At 50.5% G+C, this 13146-nt stretch overlaps 1 protein-coding gene across 1 annotated transcript in view; it reads right to left on the bottom strand.

The window, feature by feature from the left end:
- Window positions 1–13146, bottom strand: part of ATIC (5-aminoimidazole-4-carboxamide ribonucleotide formyltransferase/IMP cyclohydrolase) — a 56584-nt gene that overhangs the window by 13135 nt on the left and 30303 nt on the right. The window contains exon 13 of the mRNA XM_044304757.1: window positions 1350–1442. Within this exon, the coding sequence (XP_044160692.1) occupies window positions 1350–1442 (93 nt within the window). The remainder of the gene's footprint in view (window positions 1–1349; window positions 1443–13146) is intronic.

Below are 13146 nucleotides of genomic sequence, written 5' to 3' on the forward strand. Positions count from 1 at the left end.
ACTTATGCTGCAGTTAGTATGGGCAGAATAAAAGTAGAGACAGGAGAGTGGATTTCAGCGGTCTGTCATTTAAAAGTAAGGCTACTTTCACACTGGTGTTTATGGGTCCGCTTGTGAGATCCGATTCAGGGCTCTCACAAGCGGCCCAAAACGAATCAGTTCAGCCCCAATAAGGATCCGTTCAGAATGCATCAATTTGGCTGCGTTTGCGTTTTAGTGTCCACCTGATGATGCGGAGCCAACTGGATCCGTCCTGACTTACAATGTAAGTCAATGGGGACAGATCCGTTTTGACTTAAAAAAAAAAAAAAAAAAAAAATTTATAATGCAAACTGATCCGTTATGAACGGATAAAAGCGTTTGCATTATCGGTGCGGATATGTCTGTGCAGATACAAGACAGATCCGCACCGAACGCAGGTGTGAAAGTAGCCCAAGTGGTTGCTGAGAACCAACATCACAATCATTGCAGACTAGGCCCGGAATAGAGTCAAGGACAACTGAGAAGAGTCCTGGTTATTCCTGCTCTCCTGCTGATGACTGACAGTCTTCTACCTAGTTTTCTCCCTTTCTCTCTAGAAGAGAACTGCCAATCATCAGCAGATGGGCGAGAGAGCAGGAGATTAGGAATAACCAAGACTCTTCTCAGGTAGATCTGACTCTTCTCAAGGCCTGGGCTGCAATGATTATGATGCTGGTTCTCGGCAACCACTTCTATCTCATGAGTGACACACCGCTGACATCAGCATTTCTGTCACTATTTTATGCTGCTCTCAGCGAGGTCAGCATAAAGATGCTAACAGGTTCCCTTTAAATCTCGTCAAGTCTCCTGTTTATAAACACCATGTTGATCATGGGTCTCTGGCATTCAATTTTCATAGTATGTTTTCCTGTGGCCACAGCCTGGAAGCTATATAATGCTGCCGGATCAACCTCAATACCCCTACGTGAAAGTCATGTCTTTGATCCAACCAGTGCCTTGCTCTGTACTGGTGAGGGGCAAAAACAACTGTCTACAGGTGGGTCTTTGGTTTGGCCAATATACCTAGCTATAGCTTTTAGGGGGTCAGATAATTACTTCTAGGATAGCACTAGAGAGACTGTCTTCCTTCTGGGGAGCAAGTTTAAAGGGGTTGTCCCATGAAAAATATTCTCAAGTTTTCAAACCAGCACCTGGATTTGAGATATTCAATTAAATCTGTCTGTATAGCACCACCTGCTATTAACGCTTTCTAATTTCTTTGTCCTGATCATCGAGACTGAAGCACATGCTCCGTTCCATCCTTAAACTGCCACCAGCAGCAGCATAAATTACACATCCCCTGAGAAAGTGACACTTTAGTCATTTACCTGTCCGTCCTTGGCATAGCACACAGAATTAGACTGGGTATATTTCAGGGCAATTGTGGCTACAGTCAGATCTCTGATGGCAGACTCAGGGAGCTGAAAAGAAAAAAACGAGATTTTTGTATAACTTACCAGTAAAATCTCTTTCTCGCTCTTCCTTGGGGGACACAGGAACTCTTGGGTATAGCTTATCTCCATAGGAGGCGTGACACTAAGTAAAAGACTGTTAAGCCCCTCCTCCAGCAGCTATACCCTCAGCCTGGAGAGAGAGACTTCCAGTTATGTGCCCAAGTAGTGCAAGACAAAGGCAAGGAGTAACCAAACCAATACCAACAAGTCCGAAAAAAACACCCGAAGGCCAACAAAAAAATAATGGGCGGGCGCTGTGTCCCCCAAGGAAGAGCGAGAAAGAGATTTTACTGGTAAGTTATACAAAAATCTCGTTTTCTCGCCCAATTCCTTGGGGGACACAGGAACTCTTGGGACGTTCAAAAGCAGTCCACAAACAGGGAGGGACCACAATCAAAAGCGAACCAGGCACCGTAAACATTAAGGCACCGCCGCCTGCAAGACCAAGCGGCCCAAAGCAGCATCCGCCGAGGCATAAGTGTTCACCCTGTAAAACTTGGTGAACGTGTGCAAAGAAGACCAGGTGGCCGCCTTGCACAGTTGTTCAGCCGAGGCACGATTACGCTGAGCCCAGGAAGCCCCGACCGCTCTGGTAGAATGAGCGGTAACACCAAAGGGCGGATCCCTGCCCCGAGCACGGTAAGCCTCAACAATAGCCATCTTGAGAAAGCGGGCAACAACCACCTTAGACGCCGCCAGCCCCCTGCGCGGACCCTCCGGAACCACAAACAGAGAATCCGTACGCCGAAAGGGTCTGGTCACATCCAGGTAGATCCTGAGAGCCCGAACAACATCCAGACGGTGAAGCTCCCGCTCCCGGGGATGCGACGGGGTCGGACACAGAGAAGGAAGGACAATATCCTCATTCAGGTGAAAGGCGGACACCACCTTCGGAAGAAATTCCGGAACAGGACGGAGAACCACCTTGTCCTGGTGAAAAACCAAGAAGGGCTCCACGCAAGAAAGAGCCGCCAACTCAGACACACGCCGAAGAGACGTGATAGCGACGAGAAAGAAAACTTTGCAAGACAACAAGCGAGGGGAAACCTTGCGCAGAGGCTCGAAAGGGGAAGATTGGAGAGCCGCCAACACAATGTTTAGATCCCAAGCAGGAACAGGAGGGCGATAGGGGGGAGCACAATGAGCAACCCCCTGAAGAAAGGTCTTAACCGGACCGAGCGGAGCCAGCGGACGCTGAAAAAGAACCGAAAGAGCCGAAATCTGACCCTTCAGGGTACTGAGACCCAAGCCCAGAACCAGACCAGATTGCAAAAAAGACAAGACCGTAGGAAGGGAAAACCTCAGAGGGGGAGTCCCCAAGGCCTCACAGAAAGCCAAATAGGCCCGCCAGGTACGATAATAAATCCTGGCCGAGGCCGGTTTCCGTGCACGAATCATGGTACGGACCACGTCAGCCGAAAACCCCCGCCGCGTCAGGACCGCGGTTTCAATAGCCACGCCGTCAAACGTAGCGACCCTAAATGCTGGTGGAAGACCGGCCCCTGAGAGAGGAGGTCTTCTCTGAGAGGCAGAGGCAAGGGAGCGTCTGCCAGAAGCAACATAAGGTCGGCGTACCACGGACGACGCGGCCAGTCCGGGGCGATTAGGATTGCTGGCGTGCCTTCCGCCGCAATCTTCCGAAGGACCCGCGGAAGAAGAGGCAGGGGCGGAAACACGTAGAGGAGCGAAAACTCCGTCCAGGGGAGGACGAGCGCGTCCGCGCCGTAAGCGTCCGGATCTTTGGCCCTGGCCACGTAGATGGGAAGTTTGTGGTTGAATCTGGAGGCCATGAGATCCACGTCCGGACGACCCCAACGGAGACAAAGAGACTCGAAGACGTCGGGGTGCAGAGACCACTCCCCCGGGTCGATCGTCGTCCGACTGAGGAAATCCGCCGCCCAATTGTCCACCCCCGGAATGTAAATGGCCGAAAGGGCCGGAACATGAACCTCCGCCCAGCGAAGGATCAGAGACACCTCCCTCATCGCCGCCGCGCTGCGAGTGCCCCCCTGGTGATTTATGTACGCCACAGCCGTGGCATTGTCCGACTGGACCCGAACAGGGCGACCCTGCAGCAACGAAGTCCAGTGTCGGAGCGAGAAAAGAATGGCTCTCAGCTCCAGAACATTGATCGGCAGTCTGGACTCCGACGGAGACCAAGTGCCCTGGACGGACCGGGGAGGAAACACTCCCCCCCAACCCCGCAGACTGGCATCGGTGGTAATCACCAGCCAAGTCAATGGCAGGAAGGACTTCCCCTGAAGAGGGGTCCGCAGCCACCAGAGGAGAGAGGAGCGAACCTGGGGGGAAAGGGGAAAATGCCGATCCAGACTCTCCTGGGACTTGTCCCAAGCGGACAGGATGGCCGTCTGAAAGGTGCGGGAGTGGTACTGCGCGTAAGGAATCGCCTCGAAGCAGGACACCATCTGACCCAGGACCCGCATGCTGAACCGGAAAGAAGGACGGCGGTGGGACAGAAGGCTCCGAACCGACCGATGGAGGAGCAGGCGCTTCTCCAACGGAAGACGAACCACCGCAGAATCGGTATCCAGCAGCATCCCCAGAAAGACCAATTGCCGGGAAGGAACAAGAGAGGATTTGGGTAGGTTGATAACCCAACCAAACTGGCGCAAGGTCTGCAGCGAGAGATCCACGCTGGCTGAAGTCAGTGACAGAGAAGGCGCCTTGATTAGGAGATCGTCCAGATATGGAAGCAGAAAAACTCCCCTGGAGCGAAGTAAGGCGAGGACCGGGGCCAGGACCTTCGTGAAAACACGAGGGGCCGTCGCCAGCCCGAAGGGAAGGGCAACGAACTGGTAGTGTTCGGACCCCACTGCAAAACGCAGAAAGCACTGATGACACCGTGCGATTGGAATGTGAAGGTAGGCGTCCTGGATGTCGATGGAGGCCAGGAACTCCCCCTGTTCCAGAGAGGCCACCACCGACCTGAGAGACTCCATCCGGAACCGCTGAAGACGAAGGAATCGGTTCAGCCGTTTCAGATCCAGAATGGGTCGCACCGAACCCTCCTTCTTGGGGACCACAAAAAGGTTCGAATAGAACCCCTTGAACCTGTCTCCCATAGGAACCGGGATGATGACCCCTTTGTCTAGAAGAGTCCGAACGGCAGCAAAGAAATCGGCCGCCCCTCGGGAATCCCGGGGAACCCGAGAGCGAAAGAACCGAACTGGGGGAAGGGACGCAAGCTCGAGTTTGTATCCGGAAGACACAACCTCGAGAGCCCAGGCGTCGGAGACGTGCGCCTGCCAGAAGTCCCTGAACAGGAGGAGACGTCCCCCCACCCGGGTGGGTGGGGGCGCACCTTCAGGCGGGGGGCTGCTTGGTCGCGGGAGCGCGAGCAGGTTGAGATTTGCGCCAGGAGGGCTGGGTCCGAAAAAAGGGTTTCTTACGCCTGTCCTGGACAGGGTTAGCGGACGGACCAGAGGCGGAGCGAGGAGCGGAAGCCCTACGAGAAGACCTGAAACGGGAGAAGGTGGGACGACCACGAGTGGAGCTCCTAGCCTTGGATTGGGGAAGATGGGTACTCTTCCCCCCCGTGGCTTCCGAGATGATTTCATCCAAACGGGTTCCGAACAAACGAGCACCAGAGAAAGGAAGGCTAGTAAGAGACCGCTTTGACGCGGCGTCCGCCGACCAAACCTTTAACCAAAGCTCTCTCCTAGCCGCCACGGCCAGAGCAGACGAACGGGCAATAAGAGCCCCTGCATCCAGGGATGCTTCACATACAAATTTTCCAGCCTGAACGATAAGTTGAGCCAGGGCACGGAGGTCTTGAATAGGGACGTCAGATTCAAGCTCCAGATCCAGCTGAGATGCCCATTCTGAAACCGCCTTACCCGCCCAAGCGGAAGCAAAGACTGGCCTAAGCGCGGATCCGGAGGCCGAAAAGACACCCTTTGTAAGGGCCTCTATACGACGATCTTCAGTGGATTGTAAGGAAGAACCATCTGCGACGGGAATAGCCGTGCTCTTGGACAAACGGGCCACAGGGGGGTCGACCTTAGGAGGAGACGCCCAGTTTGTGATGCAATCCGCCGGAAACGGATAACAAACATCTAACTTTTTTGGCGGGGTAAACCGTGCATCAGGACGGGCCCAGGCCTTAGAAACCACTGACGAAAAGTCAGCATGGAGAGGAAAAACCGCTGAAGCCTGCTTCTGGCGAAAAAAGGAAACACTGGTTTTCTCAGGATCAGGAGGATCATCGCGAATTTTAAAGGTATCACGGATACTGTTTATGAGGTGGCCCACAGCGGAAGCCAGCTTTGAAGGCAGCGCCGAATCCATATCCCAATCGGAATCAACCAGCTCCCCTTCAGAGGGCAAATCCTGCAAGGAGGAAGGGCCCGACTGAGAACGCACCCTTAGGGGGGATACCGAGGCATCCGAGGATGACCGGTGATCCGCCCTAGACCGCTTCTGGGATTGGCGGACTCTGGAGGAATCGCCTGCAGAGAGAGACTCAGACGGGTCGGCCAGGACAGCGGACCCGGAGGGCCCAGCAGGGGAATCATCCGGCTGCGACAAGGGCAACACATCTGCAAGTCGGCCCACAACGCTAGTGAGACTAACCACAGCCTGGGAGAGGGATCTAGCCCAGTCAGGGGGATCCAACAGGCCAGGGGGTGACACAACAGACGGCGGACCCTGCGATGGGTCTTTGCAAAGCGAACAATGCGGGTCAGGCTGCCCTTGAGGAAGGGGCGCCTTACATGCGGTGCAGGTATGATACCAGGGTCCCGCAGGCACTAAGGGGTCAGACATGTTGGTGGAAAAAAAACTGCGTCCAGGCCAGGGGGCTGCAGTGGAGGAAAGGGTCAACAGTCCTACCAGGTCACAGAGGAGCAGAACGGCAGCGGCAGCAGCAGCAGATCAGCGGCGGCAAGCAGTGGTCCGTTCTGAAGTGAGGATCACAGAATCACGCAGGCACGAGAGGAGGCGGGACCAGTGAGGCGCGGGAAGAAGAACATCCGGCCCCTGACTGAAAACCAGCAGGACGCGGCAACGAAAAAAAACTCCGCCCCCCGCCGAACACAATTTCGCGCGCGCGCGCGCGATTCAATCCGCGCATCCAATCACCACATGTCCCACGCCGCAGCGAAGCGAAAGGCAGGAGCCGAAAAGACAGGGGCCTGTAGAATAGCGGCCCTGCGCGAACGGCGATCACAAGACCCGGCCGCTCCTAACAACCCTCCCATGAGCGCCGCTAGTACTGACAAGTAACATTAAGGCACCGCCGACAGGCCGCCCCAGAGTCGGAGCAACAAGGTCAGCAGAACGGAGTACAGACAGAGCGGAGGGGAGGAAGTCACAAGGAAGGGAGAGGGAGGGAGGGAGGGAGGGGGAGCGGGGGAGCGGAATGGCTGCACTAGCCACCTCACCATGTGATGTCTTCACCCTCTTGTCCATCCAGCTGGGGCCGCCCCTTCAGCCACTGGCACAGAAGTGACAGTAGCTGGAGAGGGGCTTGCAGGTGGGCGACCCAGTGCTGGCGGGATGCAGGGGAGCATGAGCTGCCCTGGTCCTCCTTTTCTTCTGTGGGGGAGGCAGCAGGGCGGATAACCGGCCCTGGCGCAGCTCAACCCCGGGAAAACAGAGAAGTCTGCTGCGACTCTGTTGTCCCTGTGAAAAAAATCAAGTGAAAATAAAATAAAAAAGTAAAAAATCAAAAAATCTTCACAAAGACAACTCTGCAGTGCAGAGGGTGTCTTGCCTCCTTGACACTAAGCAAAAAACTGGAAGTCTCTCTCTCCAGGCTGAGGGTATAGCTGCTGGAGGAGGGGCTTAACAGTCTTTTACTTAGTGTCACGCCTCCTATGGAGATAAGCTATACCCAAGAGTTCCTGTGTCCCCCAAGGAATTGGGCGAGAAAGTAAAATTCCTATCAGCAGTTCCAATATTTTTGACAGCAAGAATTAAGCAGTCTGCAGACTTTTCCTTGTCAACAAATTCCAGAAAATCTGTGTGACCCCAGATTTGGAAACAGATCCAGCACAGACTAAGTGGCAACACTGTTATAAATGGAAACTATGATGATAATGTGAACAGGGGCTTACAGTGATGTCAGATGTACAAAATAGCAAAGGGGCAAAACAGCACCCAATAAACTCCGGTCACAATAAAGAGCCAACATAGATTTTCTGTATGAGATAGTTAAAAGGGAATGTCACCCCGATTTTGGACTATTATCTACAACAGTGGTGCCCAACATTTTTATTTCGTCTGAGGGCCACACTCGACATGATACAAGTCTCGTGGGCCAGAACACATGCAAATGTTAAAAGTGAAATGATTCTAGCAATATAGTTAACAGAGTTCGAAAGATAATAAAACTAAAATAATTTCTGCTCTCCCGATTTGAAGTCATTTCATTAATGTGACATCTGCAGATGTTTTTCAGAAACCAGCTTTGGAATGTTTTGCTCAAAAATTCTTTATGTTGATTCTCCGTACAGAATGCAGATGATCGTCCGTAAGCAAAGAGGAGGGACAGGTTTTGCTCTTTAGTAAAGGCTGCATTTATTGCCAAAGTGACTGCATTCCTCTGAGGCCCGCTCTTATTATTAAAGGATAACGGTCATTTTTATTTTATTTTTTTGGGAGTATTGGATTGTGGTGATTAATATCTCCTTGGTGGCCCCATTTCAACTTTTCACTGTGTATTCAATTACCCCTCAATTCCAGTTTTGTTCCCTGTACTGCCTACTTTTACCTGTGCTTAAAATCAGGTTGCTATGCATGGTCCGTCTTTGTGTTGAAGCACGGAGGACGCAGAAGCACGCAGCGTGCAGGGTCACATTGCTGACAGCCAGGGACTATAAGTAACTGATTAAAGCCAGGTCCTCCCCAGCAGCTGATAACAGTGCCTGGGCTGCGTGCACTTCTCCCTGTCCCTGCGCTTGGCAGACGCTCCCTCACTAAGCAGAGCTGGACAATGCAGAGTTGGAGCAGCGCAGACCAGGGAAGGGAGAACTGCCGTCTGCTCAGTGTATAAATGAAAGCAACGTGTGGTAAGAGGACCCCTTTGTGCTGCAGGAGATTAACCCTTTAGGGGGGAGGGCTCTGGTTACTGACACTTTTGGGTGGCTATTGTTACTGGCTAGTGAGTGCAGGCGAGATTAGCCTCAGGGTGAGGGCAGTGGCGGCCATCTTAACTGAATAGTGAAATTGCAGTTTTAGGGCCGTTTCACACGAGCGGATGCCTTGCGTGGCATCCGCTCCGTGAAAGAGTGCCAAGACCCACTGCAGACTCCATGCCTCTGCAGTCTGCAGCGGGTCTTGGCACTCTTTCACGGAGCGGATGCCACGCAAGGCATCCGCTCGTGTGAAACGGCCCTTATGCAGACTGGTTGCTAAGGGCTGAATCTTATTAAATATGCGGTAAGTCAGTCTAATAGTAACTGATTCTGGAATATCATGCTATTAGTAACTACATATATGAAAATTAGGGTCCAAGTGTGACAGTTATCCTTTAAATGCAGCCTTTACTAAGGGGACTGCCTCTCTGAGGTCCGCTCTTTCAAACTGCAATCCTTACTATTGCGGTGTTCCTTGCCACAGCTCCAAGAGGTGCTCCAGTTCTTGCATAGGTCATCACTACACGATGTGAGCATATGCGCCTCACAGCCGCTAATCTGTTTGGCGGTGCACATGTTTACACTGCGTAGTGATTACTTAGGCCGAATGCACATGGCCGTGAGTGGTCCGTGGAACCGCAGCCTGGATTCCTCCTGAGAGCAGGAGCGCATGGCGTCATTGGTTGCTATGACGCCGTGCGCTCCCTGCTGCCGCAATACAGTAACACACTGGTATGATGTATACCAGTGTATTACTGCACTGTGGCGGCAGCAGGGACCGCACGGCGTCATAGCAACCAATGACGCCATGCGCTCCTGCTCTCAGGAGGAATCCAGGCCGCTGTACCACGGACCGCTCACGGCCGTGTGCATTCGGCCTTATGCACAGCACACTATGGGAGAACTGGAGAACCTTATGAAGCCATGACAAGAAATGCGGTCCTAGTAAGTTACAATTTAAAAGACCAGGTCGTAGGTTGGGCACTACTGATCTACAGTAATAGTAGTACCGCAGATAAGGAGTGCAGATCACCATTTTTAATCTTCCTATTGTCCCTGGCTCCTCCACTGTCAGCACTCAAAGCTGGACTGAAATACACAGTGTGAGGACTGCCGTGCCATGCTAATGGCGGGTTTACACGGCCCGATAGTCGGGCAGATTATCTGTTATGAACGTTCCTGCGAACGCTCATTCTAGACAATCTGCCCATCTAAAAGTGCAGATCACCTGATAACAGAGCGAAACTGTAGTTTGTGCAGACAAGAAAAATGTTTCTGGTCAGCAGATTGCGTGATCTAAATAACGATCTGCTGCCCAGAAACAATGTAGCCGTATCACTTATTCTCATACTATGCATGTAAAATGCAGTGCTTCACCCCCAACGAACAGCCAGTTGTCAGGAAGGGGGGGGGGGGTAACCGGTAATTCCCTTTTCATGAATCCTCCGTGACGTCATACCCCGAGAGAGGACCCGCCTCCAAACCAGGCAGGGACAGGAACAATACATTTGACCCTCCTCCGGCTCTTCCTCAGTGTCTTTATGAACCAACAGCCTAGAGCAGGCATCCTCAAACTGCGGCCCTCCAGCTGTTGTAAAACTACAACTCCCACAATGCCCTGCTGTAGGCTGATACATGTAGGCCAGGGATGCCCAACCTGTGGCCCTCCAGCTGTTGCAAAACTACAACTCCCAGCATCCCCGGACAGCCTACAGCTATCAGCTGACAGCAGGGCATGATGGGAGTTGTAGTTTTGCAACAGCTTGAGGGCCGCAGTTTGAGGATGCCTGGCCTAGAGAGTCTTTCCTTCATATGTGTATATAAAAGATTTTATTTTTATTTTTTTGCATTCACACCAACACACCTCCACCCATCTACAAACCAATTTTTTTTTTCCTTTAGGAGGGGATTCCTGAAAGGGAATTACCGGTAAGTAATTTGTTTTTTCCCTTTCATCCTCCATGACACCATACCCCCGAGATATAACAGATTCATTTTTTTCTTGTTTAGGGAGGGACCATTATGGCCTGAAGCACCTTTCTACCAGAGGCGAGCTCCTGGCTAGCCCTAGTATCCACTCTAAGGTTTAATAAATGTGTGAGGGCCTGACCACGTTGCTGCCCTGCATATTTGTTCTAATGAAGCGCTCGCCTTCTCAACCCAGGATGCTGAAACAGATCTTGTAGAACGTGCTGTAAAAGATTCTGGTGGAGATATTCCTACAGATTTGTATGATTCAGAGATGGCCATTTTTATCCATCTACACAATGAGTTCTTTGTGGCCTTATGCCCCTTATGTGCTCCACGAATTGGACTAATAAGTAGTACGTTTTCCTGGTTTCTAGATAGAGTAGAACAGCCCTACGCACATCTAACCTGTGGAACTGCTCTTCCCCTTCTGTTTTTTGGGTTTGAACAAAACAATGGGACAATAATTTCCTCTTGTCTGTGGAAATTTGATACAACTTTGAAAACACATTAGATCATTCATTTCTTCCCAGACAATTGTTCTCACAATACAGAAGGGTTCCGCTATTTTTAGAGCTTGAATTTCGCTTACTCTACGTGCTGAGGTAATTGCCACCAAAAATAAGGTCTTTAGTGACACATACCTCATAGAGGCTTCTGACAAGGGTTCAAAGGGAGCATTCATGAGTCCTGATACGGAGGTCCAAGGGAGAAACAGTAGGTCTAAGGGTCCATCCACACGTGGCAAAACACAGACACCAGCAATGTGCGTTCCGCATTTTGCGGACCTCACATCACCGTCACTGTAATAGAAAATGCCTAATCTTGTCCGCAATGATGACCGATTTCTGAATTGGGGTTACTCTAAAGACGTTTAAGTGAGGAGGAAGACTAAAGGTAATATCATAACCTTTTGCAATAATATTTAATACCCAAGGATTTACTGTGAAGTTTTCCCATTCTTTTACGAAAAACTTCAGTCTTCCTCCCACCTGAACCCTGGGGTCATAGTTTAGAAGATTCTGTATTTCTTTGGGGTAAACAGAAAGCCTGTTTCCAGTCTTCTGATTTTTTACTTTGGACCAATGAGTTTCCCTAGTAGATCTCTTTGCCTGAAAGGAACCCCCTTTTTTAACTCTTCAAAAGGGAAATTTTCTTTTATTTGTATCCTTAGGGAAGGACTTTGAGCCTGAGGCCTTCTCTAAAATAGTTTCTAAATCTTGGCCAAACATCAGTTGAAACGATAAACTACATAATTTCATCTTGGAACTGATATCACCAGCCCAACATTTCAACCAAAGAGCTCTCCTAGCCACTACTGCTAGTCCAGTGGCTTTTGCCATCATTCTGACCGACTCCGCTGTAGAGTCTGACAAGAAATAGTCTGCCTTCAAAAGCAGAGGGAAGGAGGAGTCTTTTAGTGTGTCATAAGGAGCTCCTTCTTTTAGGAGAGCTTCTAACAACCACCTTTTCAAGGATCTAGAAACAGATATGGTGGCAAGATTAGGTATAAATAGAGCAACGCCAGCCTCCCAGGTCTTTTTTTAAAGTCTGATCTGCTTTATTGTCCATGTTTTTTTTTTAGCATCCCCATGTCTTAAAATGGAAGCACATTTGCCCCTTTAACTCGTTTAGACAGACACATCAACTTTAGGGCAGATTGTTAGCAAGGCCTCATCCTCTTCACTAAAAAGGAAAAAAAAAGTCTCAGATTTAGGGATAGAAAATTTATCTGGAGTTTTCCCCATTCTCTTTTTACTAATTCCTGCATGTTTGTGTACTGGAAAAACTTTCTTTTGTTCCAGACCACTAAACATTTGATCTTGGATGGATTTATGGACCCTTTTATCCGAAAGATCCATAGTCGCCCTGATCGCTTTGACTAACTCTTTTGTATCTTCAGAAGAGGTGAAGTTTTTGAATTCTGAATCAGACCCAGATGAATCCCAAGAGCCCCAATCCTCTGAATCAGATTCCTGTTTGGAATTTGCAGATGACGAGCTTGAAACAATCATTTTGGTATCCCAATATTTTGAGCTAGACGTCATCGAAAAAACTACAGGATATTTAGCTAGGGCAGATGTCATTTCTTCCCCAAATTACATCCCTTAGTTCCTCCCTAATAGACGGTGATATATGAAGGGGAGCTCGTCTGCACTGGGTTCGTGCAGTGAGCGGATGGACAAATGGCGCAATTCACAACCCAATTGTGGATACAAAGTATTTTTTGTTTAGCAAAGACGACTCGTTTGAGGGTACACAGGACCCCTTTATTAAGTCTGTATCCTTGTCACCGTAGGCTTACTGTGGGGCACTTCTGTTGAAATCCCTTTTCAAGGGCATAGCAGTCTTCACAGCTGGGAGATGTGGTGGGTGTCCTAGGATAATAGCGCTTCTGCATGTGCAGCCTGCGGTGTGGCTGGCTGCACATGCAGAAACGCTATTATACTAGGACACCCACCGGCTGCATCTCCCAGCTGTGCCGACTGCTATGCCCTTAAAAAGGGATTTCAACAGGAGTGCCTACGGTGACAAGGATACAGACTTTATAAAGGGGTCCTGTGTACCCCGAAACACATCATCTTTGCTAGACAAAAAAAAAAAAA

This window comes from Bufo gargarizans, chromosome 8 (genome assembly GCF_014858855.1).
Source record: "Bufo gargarizans isolate SCDJY-AF-19 chromosome 8, ASM1485885v1, whole genome shotgun sequence".
Taxonomy (NCBI): domain Eukaryota; kingdom Metazoa; phylum Chordata; class Amphibia; order Anura; family Bufonidae; genus Bufo; species Bufo gargarizans.